The 19,221-nt window shown below is 46.5% G+C and overlaps 1 protein-coding gene across 1 annotated transcript in view; it reads right to left on the reverse strand.

Moving 5' to 3' along the window:
* Nucleotides 1-19,221, reverse strand: part of VANGL1 (VANGL planar cell polarity protein 1) — a 58,655-nt gene that overhangs the window by 22,204 nt on the left and 17,230 nt on the right. Inside the window, exons 3-4 of the mRNA XM_061121075.1 lie at nucleotides 17,179-17,311; nucleotides 12,168-12,775 (exon numbers count right to left, since the gene is read on the reverse strand). Coding sequence (XP_060977058.1) covers nucleotides 12,168-12,775; nucleotides 17,179-17,311 — 741 coding nt within the window. The remainder of the gene's footprint in view (nucleotides 1-12,167; nucleotides 12,776-17,178; nucleotides 17,312-19,221) is intronic.

Genomic DNA, 19,221 nt, shown 5'->3' on the forward strand with positions numbered 1-19,221 from the left:
CCCATGGACTGCAGCATGCCAAGCTTCCCTGTCCTTCACCATCTCCTGGAGTTTTTCAAACTCACGTCCATTGAGTCAATGATGCCATCCAACCATCTCATCCTCTGTAGTCCCCTTTTCCTCCTGCCTTCAATCTTTCCCATCATCAGGGTCTTTTCTGATAAGTTGGTTCTTGGCATCGGCTGGCCAAAGTACTGGAGCTTCAGCTTCAGCATCAGTCCTTCCAATGAATATTCAGGGTCGATTTCCTTTAGGATTGACTCGTTTGATCTCCTTAATCTAGCATATGCTATTAAAATCAGAAATATAAAGGCTTTAGAGCTCACTCATCAGAGGTACACTTTGCAGCTTTATCTTCTCCCAGAGCAAAGAGAAAGGGTCAGGTGGGGAAGCCTTGCTCTGGTCTTAGCCACCTCTTTTCAAATGTTAATTGCTTCCTTTAGCTTGTCAACGAAAACAGCTTTCCCAATGTGTGAAAAACAAGAAAGCATTTCTTACATGCTATTGCCCCCCACAAACGCTAGCTTTGTTGTTGATAATGTGGTGCTGGAGAAGACTCTTGAGAGTCCCTTGGACAGCAAGGAGATCAAACCAGTCAATGACTCAATGGATGTGAATTTGAGCAAACTCCAGGAGATAGTGAAGGACAGGGGAGCTTGATGTGCTGCAGTCCATGGGGTCACAAAGAGTCGGACACAACTTAGCGACTGAACAACAGCAACAACAGAAAAACCCCACTAACAGGAAGGCATTGGAGAGAGAGTGTTCTGACCACAGAGTGAAATCCCCAAAGCCCCCTTTCAGGGTCAATTTTCATTATCCTGCCAGCCAACTATAAACACTGACATTCAGAAAGATCTTAATGACCAGCCTTCACAACTCCCTCCACAGGCAAGTATTAATAGAAATTATGAACACCCACTAAGTCCCAACTTCTGGGATGGATGTGAATGACCCCGCATGGGGCTCACAATCCCATCGATGATGACAACCACCTAAACAGGTAAGTACACGGAGTGACCCGGGGCTGAGACACAGTGTTTGAGTGGAGGTGAAGATCCACAGAGAAGGCAGAGCCGAGTCTTTGAGCTGAGTCTTAAAAGATGAATGATGGTCAAATCTTGTGGATAACAGGCTGTTAGGTCAATTCCAGGTGGAGAAAGCATCACAGGCAGAAACAGACTGGTGTTCAACAATCCTCCCAAGTGGCTATGACAAGAGCAATGGGGTTGCAGGGGAAGAGCACCAAGGACTGCAGACAGTTGCCGAAGCCAGGAGGAGCAAGGGAGGCCTCTTTTTGGGTGCAGAGAAAACATGGCCCTGCCAACACCTCGATTTTGGATTTCTAATCTCCACAACTCAGAGGAAATTGTTTCAAGACACTCAGTTTGTGGTCCTCGGTGGCTCAATGATAAAGAATCAACCGGCAATGCAGAAGCTGCAGGAGATGCCGGTTCGATCCCTGGGTGGGGAAGAGCCCCTGGAGGAGGGCAAGGCAACCCACTCCAGTGTTCTTGCCTGGAGAATCCCATGGACACAGAAGCCTGGTGGGCTACAGTCCATAGGGTCACAAAGAGTTGGATATGACTGAAATGACTTAGCACACATGCACGCCAGCCACCATGCACATGAATACACTTCTGTGTAGTACAGAAGTAGGGAGGCAGGTAGAGGGCAAGGCGGGGCTAAGGTTAACAGTGGCTGAGGCTCTGGACGAATGGCAAAGGAGAGAGGGTAAGCAGAGAGGTCGGTAGGGACATGGGCAGTAGCGAGGGTGAGCCGCAGTGAAGACCCAGAGGATGCAGCCAGTAAAAGGGGCATGGGTACCACAGCCACCCCAGCTCGTGCTCCTTAAGGTGCGCTACCCAGTAGATGCATTTTAGACTGGAAGCAGGTCTTTGAGAAAACTCTAAAATGAAGGCTCCACAATGAAAATTGATTCAGTTCTTTGGGAAAATCCCACCCTGGGAGAGAAACGGATGACCTTGATTTGACCTGATTGCTACTTCTTCCCAGGTCAGTGAACAAGGCGACAGCTTCCTGGATGTGTGGGTGTCACTGGACTTGGGAGGTAAACTGACTTCCATGTGACTGACGGTCAGGAGTGTTTGCAGTGATGCTGGGACTCATTTATGTGAGTCCCAGAGATGCAAATATAATTACCCCTGGACGCTGCTGCCACCTCCTCTGCTGAGAACTGGACACACAAGTGTTTATACCTTCTGGCCCTCCTGCCCTTTAATTAGAATCTTTGTCCTACAGCAGCACTGGGGCCAGTAGCCTACACAAGTCCCACGTAGATAACAGGCAATGATCACCTTGGAACCTGAGAAGAGGGAGCAGCAAAAACTGGAATCTACTTGTGCTCACAGACAGGTCTGGGTTAGGATGCAGGAAGATGTGGGAGAAAGGCAGGATTTTCTGGGACCTTGTCATGACAGAGCAGGGGGGACACACATGGCTGCTTGAGATCTTGAAGTGAGGCCAATCCTGAGACGGGACAGTGGTCAGCATCCCTGTCCTGCTGGTGAGGTCCGAGGAGGCCCTTCCCTAGGCCACATGGATTTCCCGGTGACCCAGGCCTGCTGGAAGCTCAGCTTCAGTGACCACATTCTCTGAATCGAGATCCGTAAACTGGCAGGTGTCCCTGGATGAGGCTTTGAGCACCAGCTGCAGACAAGCCCTGCAGGGGATCCCACTGAAAGACGGCAAACTGCAAGCAGAAGCCAGGATAGCTATTTCTGGGAGGAAGAAGGTGAAATGAACGTGCGGTCTGGAGGGCACTCAGGGCACTGCGGGCCCTTTCCTGTCCCTGTCAAGGGAAGCACACTAACTGAAACTGCCCACCCTGGCCAAGGACCTCAGTAACCATGTGTGTGAGTTATTGTATGACAGGAGATCGTGGTAAGGAACACAGAACTAATAAGCCACCACCAACTGGAAGAGTTCAGGAAAGGTCAAAAGGAGATACCACGTGTCAACCACCTCCCAGAATCCTTCTCGCTGGCCTCCATCTTGGCTGAGCAATAGATAAGCCACCAGGAAGGACCCTCAGTCAGGATGACTGGCCAAAGAAAACCTGAAAACTAATCCCATCACCATAAAACCGAGACCGCGAGCCACGTGGCAGAGCAGCTCTGGTCTCCCCCACCCTTCTGCTCTCCACTCGGGTGCCCGTCCCCAATAAAGCCTCTTGCTTTGCCAGCTTGTGTCTCCTTGGACAATTCATTTCTGAGTGTTAGACAAGAGCCCATTCTCGGGCCCTAGAAGGGGTCACCCCTTCCTGTAACATCCTCCTTTAAGTTTCTGCTAAGAAAGTGTAACCTGGGAAATATCCTCTCTAATAAAACAAGCAAAGCCACAGACATCCAGCTCAGAGATCACACTGTCAGCACTGGGAGGAGCCATGAGCACAGAAGTGGCTGAGAGCTTCATACAATACCCCGGTCCTCCTAGTCGCAGGAACTAAACAACCAGACGCATGGCATCCCTCTAAGCTGGAACACGGCAATCACCGGGAGGTTCTGAGCTAGCTGACATCGCTGATGAGCGAGTCCCCACCTAGGGGATGACCCAGTCACGGCTGACTGTCCCCAAACAGAAAGATGCTGGCAGACCCCCGCACCTGGGGGACCCACGAGCTGTGCTTCCCCTCCAGTGACAGGCTTGGCTATGGCCACATCTGCCCAGAGAGCCTGCAGCCCACTTCCAGGCCAGGGCACAAGCCCCAACGCATTGTCACCTCTCACAAGGTCCAACCTGGGCTGCACCTGCCATTCCTGCGATGGGAATTCTGCCTTCTAAGCTTTAAACCACTGAGCTGAATCACACCAGATAAACATCAAAGACAGCCACCTGTTCTGGGTGCCTTGAAAAGCAGATTTAGATCAGGACTGAGAGCAGCTCCAGACCCACCCAGGATGCTCGGCTGGCCTACTCTTATCCAGCCTCACATCCCTTGACTCGGGTACCTCTGGCCCTTAGAAGAAGCACAGGTGCCCACATGGAAAGATCTGGAGGCCAAGGGCAACAGGCCTAGCCTTTGGATCTCTACTTACAGAGATTAATTGAGGCCAATACAGAGCAGGACAGGGAAAGAGAGTCCTGTCCACTTGCCCTCGAGGGTTAGCAGAGCACACATACTGCACTAAATCACACCCATTGGTCTGTGGATGGGACGTGCAAAATGCTGGGCTGGCCGCGGGGCGAGTCCCTGGAAAACAGACCACACACCATTCCAGTGTGGACCCACCACCAGCCGCCCAGGGCCCTTGGGGAGACGGTAGAAACCAGGGTCACGTCCCGAGCTCCGATCTGTCCGCTCTGCCTCAGAGCAGGGCCTGTGGGCAGATGCCGTGCGAGGGCAGCCTTCCCAGCTGTGGCTGCTGCCAGCAGGCAGCTGAGCAAACACAGGCCCAGTGTCCAGCACCTTACACTCTCATTAAAGCCACTTTTAACAGGCACCATGGGGCCAAACCACAAACGGCAGCTCTGAGCCCACCTTTCAAATTCTCCCACAGCAGAGCAGAGACTGAGCAAAACCTGACATTCTGCTCTTCAGCTCTTACTCATTCTTATCCTTTGTTTCCTTAGGGAGTGGGGATGGGGACTACAACTATCTTTCCTGAAGAGCAGTTACACAAGAAGGTATATTTCTAAAAATGAGACTGCGTGCGAAGCCATGATCATAAAAAACATGAACCAAGACCTCTGGTGGTCATTTAAAAACATTTCCAACTTGAAAGGTGATGGAGCCAGGCTCTCGAGACAGCTGGTGCTGGTCTTAGACATGGAAGGGAGGGGTCCACAGCCCAACACAACAACCAAGCCTCATCAGCAGTATAATCACTGGTTTTGATATTATTTGACTCAGAATCACAGACATAAGATTTCCAGTGGAGACAGATATACCCTGAAATAACCTTAACCTCCCCAGGAGACTCTCCCTTTCTCACCTCTAACTGGAAAGCCAAAGTGCCATGGAGAGAAACAAGGCCCCCTACTCAAGCTGAGAGGAAGCAGGCATGAGCTGGAGGACAACAGGAGCTTTGTTTCACGGGGTCAAGCTATGCTCACTGATCTGTGGTCTCCAGGGGCTTTGGGATCAAAGGTCAGCAGTATGGGGAATGTTCCTGCCCTTAGCTCAACCACCACAGATTGGGTGGCTTAAACAACAGAAACTTCTTTTCCTACAGATCTGGAGCCTCAAAGTCAAGTTCAAGGTCTAGCCCATTCAGTCTCTGCTGAAGACTCTCCCTGGCTTGCAGACGGCTGCCTTCTCACTATGCTCTCATATGGTCTTTCCCCAGCTCGCATGCACCAGGAGAGAAAGCACACACGTAAGATCTCTGGTGCTTCTTATAAGGACACTAATTTACAAGACCGATGACCTCCCTTAATCTTGTTTACTTCTTTAGAGGTCCTAACTCCAAATACAGCCAAACTAGGGTTTAGAGCTTCAACCTATGGATTTGTATGTGTGTTCAGCTACTCAGTTCTGTCCAACTCTTTAAGACCCTTGGGACTGTAGCCTGCCAGGCTCCTCTGCCCAGGGGATTTTTCAGGCACGAAAACTAGAGTGGGTTGCCATTTCCTCCTCCAGGGGATCTTTCCCACTGAGGGATCGAACCCGCATCTCCTGCATTGCAGGCGGATTCTTTACCACTGAGCCATCAAGAAAGTCCCTCAACCTATGGGTTTGGGGGTACACAATTCAGCCTATAACATTCCATCTCTGGTTCCTCCAAATTCATGTCCTTCTTGCATGCAAAGCACATAAGCACATGCATTCCATCCCCACAATTCCCAAACTCTTATGTTATTCCAGCATCAACTCTAAGTGTAAAGCCCAAAATCTCATCTAATCAGATATGGATGGGACTTGAGGCAAAATTCCTCCCCAGCTGTGAACTGTGAAACCACACAAGTTACGCGTTTCCAAAATTTCACGGTGAATCAGGCACAAGAGAGACACTCCCATTCCAAAAAGACGAAACTGGAAAGAAGGAAGGGGTGAAAGGTCCTAAGCAAGTCCCAAACCTAGCAAGGTAAATTCCATCAGATCTTAACACTTGAGAATGATCCTCTTTAGCTTAATATTTTGTCCCTGGGGCCCACTGGGGTGGCCCATCACCCTCCTAAGGCTCTGCGGCCTGGCCCTGCCAATGGAACCAGGCCCACTGAAACCAAGGCAGGGGACCATCCTCTGAACCCAGTGAGGAAGCAGCCTTGCCCCTGAGCCTGTGGCAGGAGTGATGATCCTGAATCACCTTTGGAATCATTCTTCTCTTTTCCTGAAGGATAATGCATGTTCACAGCATTCCCTCATTTTACAACACTTTCTCTGTTTCCTTTAGTCTCAGTTGACAGTGTTTCTACTGGTGTAATCCCATCTTTATTCCTCGCTTCTGATGAGAGGACCGATTCCATCCCTGGTTCACACCTATGCTAATCTCCTTATCAAACGGCTGTCAGTCACCTGTTGGTGTTCTCTTTAGTACATGCTTCCTCATTTTTTTGCAATATGGATAAGCTGAGAATTTTTCAAATCTTCAAGTTCTGGTTTCCTTTTGCTTAACAATTCCTTCTTCAATTCCTCTCTTTTCTTCATTTTAAAATAAAGAATAAGGAGGACTCAAGCTGTACCTTCCATAGTTTGCTTAGAAATCTCTTCGGCTAAAAACTCCAATTTCATTGCTTGCAAGTTCTACCTTCCACAAAACTCTAGAACAGAAACATAATCCCACAACGTTCTTTGCCATTATACTACAGAGATCACCTTTTCTTCATTGTTCAAATACATGTTCCTTGTTTTCTCATTTATAGCTATGAATTTTGGAGGGAACATATTCATTCTATAATAGTTCTAACACAATGTTGCAACCATGCACAATCATAAATTTCCACTGTTTGAAAATCAATCCAAGAATCATTTCTTCTCATGCATGAGTAGTTCTGTGAGCAGTAACCAGACCTTTGATTAAAAGGTCCACGGTCAATGCCAATTTATAAGGTAGTCTTAGTCTCAATGACATTGAGTTAAAAAAAAAAACCGGCTGGCTGGATTAGGTACAATGGCGCTTCAGCAATCTGAATATCTCACACAACGGGTCACTATGAATAGACAAGCTTCCCAAAAGACCAAGATGAGAGTAAACTCTGCTTTTGTGGCTTCTGTGTCTTTCTCCTTGCTTATGACTATCAGCTATCACCCTCCATTGATGTTCACATGATGACGGTATAGCAGCTCTTTCTCTGACATAAAATATGTTACTTCTGGACTCTAGGAGGAATTGAAGTCAATAATTAAATTTTTTTAGAACTATAAGTATATGCAGGCTCTGAAAATGAGAGCCTGAGGTTGTCTTGGGAGCCTGCCACACCATGGACCCTAATGAACCAACCCTTCCAAAAGTCCCTAACTTGTGCAGTGCTGGCTTCTGAAATCTGGGCTGGGGCTTTGACTTGCTCTAAGAAGCGAATGCAACGCAAGGTACTGGTTGAGTTGCAGGCCTAAGCCTTCACAGGCCTGAGAACTTCTGCTTAGGAGCCCTGAGACGCTGTAGTACACTAGTGAAGAATCTACTCCCCAGAGGGGGAAGAAGAGAACCACAGAATAACCTGGACAGGAGAGCAGCCCGATCCCAGTTGACTCACCGCCTTACTGCAATCACACAGGGACCATCAGCCAGACCAGCCAAAGAACTGCCCAGCTGAGCCCTGCCCTCAGAACTATGAGAAATAAAAAGTAATGTTGCCCAAACTAGTAAGTTTTGGGGTAGTTTTAACAGTAACAGATAAAAGAGGTGTTCTTTGGGACATGTGGCAAACAGAAAGTTAAAAAGGTCTGACCAGACAAAGGCTCATACCTACTTACTACTGTGGTAATATGGCAGAGGTTTGTTTGCTGACTGCTTGAAAGAAAGAACCCATGGGGCTAAGGAACGACTGCAGAGTGGGAGCCAGCCATCTCTGACAGTGCTCTTCATCCTCTCCTGTCCAGCCCGGAAGCTATGATTTAAATGAGATAGAATAATGTGTATAAAAATAGCTAGCACTCAGCTTGGCTCACAGTAAGCACTCAAAAAATGTTTAAAAATTTCACTCATGCATTCTTAAAGCAGTGAACATGAACACATATGCTCCTGGGCACCATGGTGAAATGGTTAAGATCATCCTGGAACCAGCCTGGCCTCAAACCCTACCTCCCACAATTACAAACTATATGGCCATAGACCACCTACGTAACCCCTCCAAGCCTCAGTTTCCTCATCTGAAAATGAGGAAGACATGCCTGCCTTGCAGGACTGCTGTGACGATTAAATGATTTACATGTTCAGAGTTTAGAAGGTGCCTAGCACATGGCAAGGACTATGTCACTGCTAACTGGTAAGGTTTCCATTGCTGTTGCTTTGTTCTGCCACTTGGATTCAGTCAGTCAATTGTACTAGCGGCTATGCTCTAATAGTCACAGTATTTACCTTTAAAGATTTCAAAACTGAGAAATCATTAAACGTCATTTCAAGTCTCTTTTCTCCTGGGTTTCTCCCCATATATAGTCAGATCAAAATCTCGTAACTGGGGACTTCCAGTGGCTAAGACTTCATGCTCCCAATACAGGGGGCCCAGATTCTACCCCTGATCAGAGAACCAGATCCCACATGCCAAAACTAAGAGTTCGAATGCCATGACTAAGAAAAATTCTGCCCGCCACAACTAAGGATCCTGCATGCCACAATGAAGATCAAAGATTCCTCGTGCCACAATTAAGACCTGGCACAGTCAAATAAATATTTTACGAATTCTTAAAAAAAAAAAAAAAAGTGTTTGGTGAAATCCTGGAAAAGTTAGCAACTCACTGTGAGAATGTGGCCAGGAAAACATGTGAAGCATGTGTGTAGAATTACAACGTGCTGAAACCCCAGGACGCTGTGGAGAACATGGGGATGGGTGTGATGCACAGGAAAAAGCTGGTTCCTTGAGCCTCCAGTATGGCCCTAACCTAGGGCTTGGGGCCCTCAATTATAAAAGGGTGACACCCCCACAGCACCTGCCCCCACCCCAATGGCAGCAAGGAGGGGAAAGGGAGACATCTGAAAAGCCCTGTTAACCCCTGCAGCACTGCGCAAAGGTTAAAGTATCTTAATCTACTTTAGTATTTCACTTTGCACAACAGGAACCTTTTCCGTTTCTGAAAGTTTTCAAATAAGCCCCCAAAAGCCATTCCAGCCAACAAGCAAGGCTCCTAAAAGTAACTTTTATGACAGCGAAGGAGACACAGATTTTCTTTAAGACACTAAAGAGGAGGTATTCTTCTGACTGTTTTCAAAAATACCTCAGCTGACTCCACAAAATCACTTGAAAACAAAGCAACAAAAGAATTTGCCATCACTCTGCACCTCAGCCCAACAGGTGGAACTTGGGGAGGAACTTACATAACAGAAGGTGGACCATCCTGATTCCTGATTTTGATGACCCGCTATTCTGCTCCTATTCTGCTCCCCGGGACCTGCTCTTTGTCTATGCCAATTCCCCTTTCCCTCCTGTCTTTTTCTACACTACAAAAGAGCTCAGAAGTTCTATTTCTGGCCCAGTGACTCTTCCAGCCACTGCTGGGTGTGAACCAGATTTAGCCCAAGGCTCGGCAGGTGACAGGCCCACTCAGGCCAGCAGGGAGAGATGGACGCCAAATCTGTCCCAGATCTCACAGCCTGACTGTCTCATGAGCCCACCTGAGGGCTCTGTGAGTGAAGACGCCTCTCCTTCCTTGGCCATCTTTCTGCCCCACAACCAGGGTCTCCACACAAGGGACAAGGGGCTCCTTATGAAAGCAGGGGAGGAGGAAAACCAATGGTCCTGAGAAGGAGTCAGAAGGAAGATACGGGGCCAGTCCCAGGCCACCTTCTGTCCCCGGGGGAGCTGGGGAAAGAGGCTTCAAGATTAGCCAGTATGGACCAAGCAGCTGCCAGTCATGGTGAGGACAACCCTGAGGCGTCTATGATAAGCCCTTGGCCACACAGAACACCCAGCCCTGCCTCCCGGGTGCAGGTCACCTCTGGCCAGTGACCCACATGGTAAGGAACCAGCATCACCCACAACTGTCTGAACATACCACGGCACGCATCCTGGGGCCGTTTTGTGTCCCCTCCCCGCTCCTGGCCCAGCATGCAGAGCAAGCGGTGTTGAAGCATGGAAGCCCCTGGAGGGAGTCAGTCACACTGCATGGACGACTTAAAGTGAGAAGTCGCCCTTCCCTTTTCCACCTCTGCAGGTGGGATTCACACAGCTATGGCCGAGCCAAAACTCAAAACCGTGGCAGGCTCGCTATGGGCCAGTGTCCTAGCTACTAACACTTACAGAGTTCCAAATGTCACTTATCTCTCTGCAACCAGAGCTGGATTTCTCTCCACCCTCCTGATCTGGGCCAAGCCTGTCCATTCCTGAGACAGATGTGGGGTTGGGCTTTATTGCTGTGACTCTCTGAAGGGCCCTCATCCTCTTGGGTTCCCACCCATTCCAAGGCCTGTGTCAGCAACTGTCCACTGGTCTGTCTCCAAGGAGTTTTGGGACAAAGCTTGAGGCTGCGACCCTGTGCCTCTGGAGCTCTGCACACAGCAGACATTTAATACAAGCCTGCTGGTCATTCTCCAATGTAAAATATGGGGGAAAATTCCTGTTTGAGATGAATAAGCAGCGGTGACTTACTTGCCTTCAGAGCCCCACGGGCACCCCCACAAAGGACTCAATACACCTGGCTCTGCAGTGCCAAGCATGGGAATCAGACACCGATTCCCTCCAAGGATTGGTCAAGGTGGCACAGTCCTTGACTGCTAAACCACCCAGCCCTTGGTTGGTATGAGCTGAGCCAGAGGAATGACAGATCCGTGCCAACACCGAGATGGTTTGGCAGTATAACTGACTCCAAACCAGAGTTAGGCGACCTCCCCCAGCCCCAGCCAAAAATATGACAAAGCCCATTGTTCTGATCCCCACTAAGGTGCCCTTGCCGTCTTGGCTGCTCTGCAGTATCACAGCAATGATAGCTACCATCAGCAAAGCACATACCACATGCCAAGCAGATACACACATTGACATACATTGCCTGAGGAGGCAGGAGAGCCCTATGAGAAGACAATGTCAGACATCTCAAATTGTTCTCTCACCTGTAACCATCTGGGTGCCAACCATGTGCCATGCTCTAGGTCAGGCACTGGGGATGCAAAGAAGAATAAAATACAGCACCTGTCCTCAGGAGCCCACAGTTTGTGGAAGAAAACAAAAATAGGCCAGTGACACAAAGTGAGAAATGCTATAATGAGGACATTAACTCAGGCCTGGCTTCATGGGATCTGGTAGATTCTAAACAAAGCTAGCCATGTTCTTTTGTATAAATTACTTAAAATCCCTAAAGCCCTGTTGCCTCATCTGAAATATAGACAAGCTCTGTGAAGACAATCTATATGATGTGCTTATCTCAAGGTAAATAAAAACAAAGCAGAACAAAATACTGAATACAATAAATAATGATGATTACTCTTTTAGTTAATAAGCAAATAATTAGATTTCATGTATAGATTTCAAATATGACATCTTTAAGTATTTCTAGTTTTTTCTCATGTATACATTTCCAACTCTTACAAGTTTAGAGTCTCTAATCTACACCTGATTCTTTACTGGAAGGTCACTACGGTGACCATATAATTTATTGCCCAAATCAGGAAACCTCTGAGAGTAGGGGAGAAAGGAATGATTAATAATTCCACTGGGACAACACAGTAAACCAGATGTACCATTATGAACAAAACTGTTGATCACTCCATCACTCACAGGCTGATTTTGGGGGCAGGGTCAGTAGCCATCACTAAAGCTTCCTTTCTCCATCATTCTTAAGAGCTGCGAACAATTTTGGAAACAGGCCCAACAAAACTCCAACCTGGAAGACAGCCAGTCCCTGTGACATGCCATCCAGAATTCAGGAAAGTCAATGTACATGAATTTCCCCCTCCACATACACACATACACACACAGCTCCTCCCAAAACCTGAAAAAAAAAAGTCAGACCCTGGTCTTGCTCTTGGCACCTGGCTACATCCCCCACTTGTTGTAGACCTAACTGTCTTCTAGCGAAATAGCAGTGGTCCTTTCTGCCCCTGGAAGAGCCCCCTCACCTCAGGTGTCCCAGGCTGTAGAAGCGGGACTCGCCGTCGGCCGAGCGGACCACCTGCAGTGTGAACATGGGCTGCAGCTGCCTGAGTTCGAGCAGGATGACGGCCAGGTAGTGGATGAAGAGGAGCGCGTCCACGAGAGAGACGGCATATTGCACGATGCCCTGGTAATTTCGGTCCCGCGAGTCCAAAATGCGGACCCCGTAAAAAAGCCAATAGGAGACCACGAAGAGAAAGATGAGGACCAACAGGAGGGCACGGAACACGAAGATCCGCGGCATGTCAGCTCTCTGCTTGCGGAAAAACAGCGCCCAGGTCCCGATGAGCAGAATGAGGAGCTTGAACGCCACGGAGATGAAGAGTCCCTCGCAGATTGTGCCGCAAGGCTCCAGCTCGTCCCGCCACAAGATGGGGGGCAGCAGGATGAAGGCGATGGGGGTGAGGAAGACCAGGAGTCCGAGCACCGCAGCCACGGTGAGCCCCAGGTAGCGCCTGCAGTCCAGCCCCACGCTGTCCTCCATGTCCTTGCTGATGCGGGCGATGTCCTCCTGTGAGATGCTATGCTCCGACGTGCCGGTGATGGCTGTGGTGGTCTCGCCCCAGTTGTCATCCTGATCGGGAGAGAACAGTGAGGACAGACGGCCACACGGCACGCTGTGTGTTAGAGCCACAAAGCCCACAGACGCCCGGGGGACGGGAGGGCCCGCCTTTTTCAACCACAGTCCACACGTGTGGGCTTCCTGGGAAATGAAGCCTGATACACACATAGGCTTTCTGGGAAATGAAGGCTTAACTCTTCAAATAGAGGAATTTTTAAACTATGACAATTTTCCTTTAAGTTTGGCGAACTATACCATATATTTACCTTTTCCAACAGAGAAAACATAACTTGACCTGTTTGCGGGTGATTTATTACTACAACAGTGACTATCATCCACTGTGTTGGAATTCCTGAGAGGCTCGGTGATAGACAATCTGCTGTTAGAAAATCGTGTGCAAGTTCACCTACAGCCCAAGGAGAAAACCTTCTGCATCTCCTTCTTGATTCACGACTGGGCCATAAAGGCTTACAAAGTCCATCTCTCGGAAGTGGGGAGTAACAGTAGTCTCTGCCCTCTAGGAGCTCTGAGGAGTGAAGATCTTGCACAGGAGGGAACTTACATGGTTATGTACAAATCAAAGCCCGCCTGTAGTTGGTAAACACATCTTTTTAAACCTCTATAATGTTTTTAAGACCCATTTAATAAGTATCAAGCACTCTCTGATATTTCTCATTGAATAAGCAAAACAGATTCAAGTATCGATGGCCCAGACAGCTCAAAAATTCCTTCTTAAACATGAGTTCCTGTGACAAATTGAGCATCAAAGGTATAAAAATACTGAGATTGAGACTTCCCTGGTGGTCCAGTGGCTAAGACTCTATGCTCCCAATGCAGGAGGCCCCGGTTCGATCCCTGGTCAGGAAACTAGATCTCACATGCCACAACTAAAGATCATGTAGGCCGCGGCAAAGATGGAAGATCCATGTGCTGCAACTAAGACCCAGCCAAATAAGTAAATAAATAAAAATAAACTTTACAAAATACCAAGATTACTAGAATGTGTGTCTTTTACTATCTTGCTTTCTCTTGCTTTTTAAAGTCTGTGATTATTTGGAGCAATTGTCTCCTCACTTAACATGATCCAGTTGTCAGGGTTTTAAACAGCTTTGCTATTTCTCTGGCAAAGACGACTCTGTTCCAAAGCAACGACAGAGCAAGAAGACGATGAAAAGCCACACTGGGTCCAAAGGGGTCTGCCTCAGAAATTTGTGTGTATGATTTAAGTTGGAAAAAACAGTCAGATATGGTGGTAAGCTGGGTGAAATTAATGCATAAGATACCAATTTCAAAAAATCTAGTCTAAGTTAATAGCTGAATTGGTAAGCTAGAGATCTCACAGCTAAACAATAACCTCAAATCTAGCAACAATAAATAAATATGATTTAAATGCATAGGCTACAGAAAGAAACAGTAGTGGTGGCAATAAAGATCTGAACCTATGAACAAATAGTTCTTTGACTCAGAAAGTTACAAGTATCATGTACTAAGAAGTTGTTATTTAAGATAACAGCCAGAAGCAACCACTATTCTCTCATTGCTGGTGGAAGTACAAATGGTATAATCACTCTTGAAAACTGGTCTGGTAGTTTCATACAAATGTGACTTTACACTTAACTGGATAGCCCCAGTAATTCCACTTCCAGGTTTTTACCCCAAATAAATGAAAACATGTGTCCACAAAAAGATTTGTACAAGAATGTTCTTAATAGTTTTATTTTCATAATAGCCCAAAATGATGCAGCTCAAATGTCTATCCATAGGAAGAAGAATGGATAACAAATTGTGGTATATGCATACACTAGAACACTATTGCTGAAACACAGCAAAACATGGATAAATCTCAAAGTTATGATGCTGAGTGAAAAAAGGTCCAAAACAAAATATGATTCCAATTACATTAAATTCTAAAACAGGCAAAACTAATCTATAGCAATTGAATCAAAGCAAGGCTTGCCTTGGAGGGGGCTGGGGGCAGGGATTGACTGGGAAAACATGAGAACTTTCTAGAGTGATAGAAATATACATTTTAATAGCAGGGTGGGTAGGTTATATGGACTTATTCAGCTGTTACAACTTATTGAATTATACACTTAAGATCTGTTCATATCTCTGGGTAAATTTACTTCAATTCTGTAAAAAGAAAAAAATGACAAGCATGGGATGAAATGGCTACACATTCAAAGATGGACAACTTGCTTTAACCCAAGGTGAGTTTGTTGTTGTTTAGTTGCGACCCCATAGACTGTAGCCCACCAAGCTCCTCTGTCCATGGGATTTTCCAGGCAAGAATACTAGAGTGGGTTGCCATTTCCTTCTCCAGGGGATATTCCTAACCCAGGGATCAAACCTGAATCTCCTGCATTGCAGGTGAATTCTTTACCACTGAGCCACCTGGGAAGCCAACAGTTTAGTAAAATAAGTTATTTTGTTACACTCTTAGTGAAGACAAATATTGGATTCCGTGTTTTGCACTGGGCCTAATATTCAGTCGATGATCAGTACCGAAATAATGATCACTAGTGTTGTGGTTATTTGGTTGACGTTGCTGATTTAGTTACTCATCCTTTTTCCTGCCAAAGAGTTGCTAACTAAATCCCCTGTCCATTTTAAGAATGTGTGCACACTTGTGCCCCAAAATGAAGATGTCCAAGGTCTTCCCAAACTTGATGTTCTCAGAATAGAAAGGATCTCAGACCCTCTAACTCAATCCCCTAGATTTTCAATAAAGAAAATGAGGCCCAGAAAGGTTGGACATGCCCAAAGTCACATAGGTGCTGAGAAGTACAGCCTCCAAATGCCCATTTCAGTGCTTTTCCCTGATGTAAACACCAACAGCTTCCTAATGTAACTTCAGAGTAAGATGTAGACATGACAGATGAATTGCCTTCACAGTAGGCCACCAGCACCTGTGAATTCATCCAAGAAGAAACTGACCTCTGGAGCACTTAGGGGTGGTCCAATCTTAGGACCAGCCCAGTCCATTCCACCACTCCTCTGGCCCTCTGGCTCTCCATTCCTATATCTGTCCCAGAACAAAGGCAGGAAGTGCAACAGTCAGGACTAAAGTCATTTACCTATCACTGAACACACGCCACATTCAACCACAACTGCAGCTTTGGCTTCTAACAGCATCTCGTGTGCTCTGAAGAATTCCAATTTCAGTCCATATATCTGCTTACCAATGCATATCTATCTGTCTGTACTTTTAAGAACATACAGATACACGGTTATCTGTATCTTTATAGCTGTGCAGGCACCCATTCGTTTATTTGGGGCCAAGGCTGGACATGCATATACTTCAAGAGAGTGTGCAAACACATTTCTGAGTATAACTCAAGACGTTTATTCAAATCAACTGGACTGTGAGACAGTTGGAACCCAGAGAGAAGAACACAATGTTGTTGTTTTTTTTTAATTAATAAATAGACAATACTTTAAAACTGGGTGATTTGGGGACTTCCCTGGCAGTCCAGTAGGTAAGACCTTGCCTTCCAATGCAAGAGGTGCAGCTCTGACCCCTGTTTCGGGAGATTGGATCCCGTATGCCTTGCGGCCAAAAAACCAAAACAGAAACAGCATTCCGTTAAAACAGAAACAGCATTCTGTTTTAACAGAAACAGCATTGAGACAAATTCAATAAAAAAAAAACTTTAAAAATAGTCCACATCAAAAAAAAATTTGGGTGACTTCACATTAAATCCTAATTTCCAGCTTTTCTTAAATATTGCAAGACCCAGGAGCACTGAATTCCTGCATTCTTGCACAGTGATAAGCATTCAGAGCTGAGAAGCTGCCACTCTTTTGACAGAAGAAATACATTCTCCAGGTGCCAGACTCCATCACTCCATGCTACAGCCCTGACGCTGATGTACCACACAGATTACTGGCCAAGCTAGCCTGACATATTTTTGCCTCTTCTGTGTAACCCAGGGCCTATTTCATTCACTTATATTTCCCTATCAGGCATCTAAGTGTGTGGCCTCTGGTTTGGTGAGGCTCCGTCTGGGCTGTCCTAACCTCTCTGCTCCTCTTCCCAACATGACTCAGGGGCTCTGGAGAGCGAGCTTCCTGCTCTTCTATACTGTTCTGCTTTGGAATGAGTCTCCAGAGCCCACAGCCTGCAACAACTCTTCCTTCCCTGTCCTGTCATCAGCCCTGGCTGGCTTCTTTTCAACACCATTCCAAGCAAGCCAACCAATCACGCTTCAGAATAATCCTCAAGCTGGCCAATCGCAGGACAGGCTGTTCTTAGACCAACAAGAAACCACGGGACATAGATAAACTAATTAACATGCTAGAAAAATAAAGATAAAAACCCAAGAGAACCTATGGCAACAAGACTTAGGAAAACATTTACAGAAAAGAAGCCTGATCAAGCGGCAGTGTACTTACAGACTGCCTTTGATCCTTACCTGAGCTTCCTCTGTCCGAGCAGAATCATTTGCCAACAGGGGCTCTCCAGTGGGAGCTTGAATGGTGACAGATTTTTCTGACCCCCTGCCATCTTTATTCCGGGGTGACTTGTGCCTCTCTCTATTTCTTTCCCTGAAAAAACATGAAAGATGATCAGCTAGCACATTTATATCACGTTAATTAATCCTCATCAAAACATGTTATGAATTTATCTTGAATTTAAGAAAATTCTGCAGATACACACACACACACACACACACACACACACACACACTGTGCCAATCCCCACCCACTGCCACCCCCACTGTGAGAAATAAGTTAATCTTTATTCCCTACTTACTATTTTCTTTCTGGCACTCTCAGACCCAAAACAAAGACTGTCACTCCTTCTCTCTCAACAGTGGTCATATTTTTTCAGTCTACTATTGTGAATTTTAGAATGTCTGTAGATAAGGCACATTTCACTGTAAGATTACTGATTTGATTATAATTTGCCTAAACTTATTTTCTAGGACATTATTTTATTGGGACAACACAGCAAAATACTTAAGCTTTGGTCTGCCCAAAAAAATCTGGGACATACTGTCAACCCTACACCTTTGGACAAGAGAAGGAGATTCTAAACCAAGAGAATCACTTATTTCTCTTTCCTACAAATTTGAAACTAAAAGTCATTCTCATAGGTTCTAGATGAACTCAAGGCACCCACAGAAACAGACAAAAGCTAGGACAAATGACACCAAGACGTACACGTGTGTGTGTGTGTGTGTGTGTGTGTGTGTGCGTTTTCTCTAAGGAAAGCAGGCTGCTGAATCATTTCACCCCAGATGAATTTCCTGAGTGGTCTTCTAGGGTGATTAGGAAAGCACTCTGCTCTGGGTCAATGCTGAAATTATGAAAGAATTAACCACTGTGCAAGTCATGACCTGGGCACTAACCATCTATGAAGACTGGTACCCCCAAGCCCAACTGTGAACAGTCCACCCAGGAGCCCCACCAAGGGAGCCCCTCAGTGACCAAGAATAAGTTCCCTCAACTTCTGCCCTACAGGTCGCCCTGACGTCAGTCCCCCTTTCTTTACCCAGGTGTCCTCCTCCCCAAGGTTTCCAGGTAGAATAGAAGCATCGCGCACACACACTGCAGAGACAGTCAGATTTTGGCTCTGTCCCTATTTGATGTGCGAGCTTGCACAAATTCAACCTGCCAGCTAAGGAAAGTGTCTCACGAGTGGCTCAATGGGTGAAGTCACGAGCCCCTGCAGTCGGTGACCTTGAACACACCCTGAAGGGAGTGCAGGGCAGAGAGTAGGAATGAGACCGTCTATGCTCTGGGAAAACTGGCAGAACAGGACTTCAGACAAGATATTTCCAGGAGAAAGTTTTATGAACCCAATTTCTCACATCTTTTCATACTTAGAAAAGCACTAAATTCATTAAGAGATCATTTGCTCCTCGTGACTAGCAGCAACCTTCTACCAAGATGTGGGCTTAATTGCATGTACCTGCTTTGTCAAGTCATATATATGCTCACCCCCCACCCCCCACCACCTTTTTGCAGCAGTTCCTCAGAGTTATCTGAGATGCTGTCTATTGTGCTTTAGTTCTCAGGAAGTCCCAAATAAAAGTGAACTCATAGCTCCCATGCTGTGTGTTTTATTTTAATCAACAAACCTCTGAAAACCTGTTTTACCATCTATGAAATGGGGATAATAATCACACCACATAGATATAAGGATGTGAAATAATACATAGTAGCAATAATGTTAACAAAAGCTATAATTATTGCTGTTACCGTCAGCACATGGCAAAGAATGTGACTTGACTTGGTGAAGCAGAGTACGTGTTCCTTGGAGAAAGATGAAAAGGAAGCTTTTAGCATACAATCAACCCCTCTTACCTTGCACAGTATTTCTCCTATTAATCTACTTAGCTAACAGAATCACACGCGGACTTCCTGTGGGGTCAGACTTCTGCCTTATCCATACCTCCCTAGGATAAGCCCTGGTTAATTCCTTCGAAGGGGAGGGAGGCTCCAGCTGTCCC

The sequence above is a fragment of the Dama dama genome, chromosome 20 (assembly GCF_033118175.1).
Source record: "Dama dama isolate Ldn47 chromosome 20, ASM3311817v1, whole genome shotgun sequence".
Taxonomy (NCBI): Eukaryota; Metazoa; Chordata; class Mammalia; order Artiodactyla; family Cervidae; genus Dama; species Dama dama.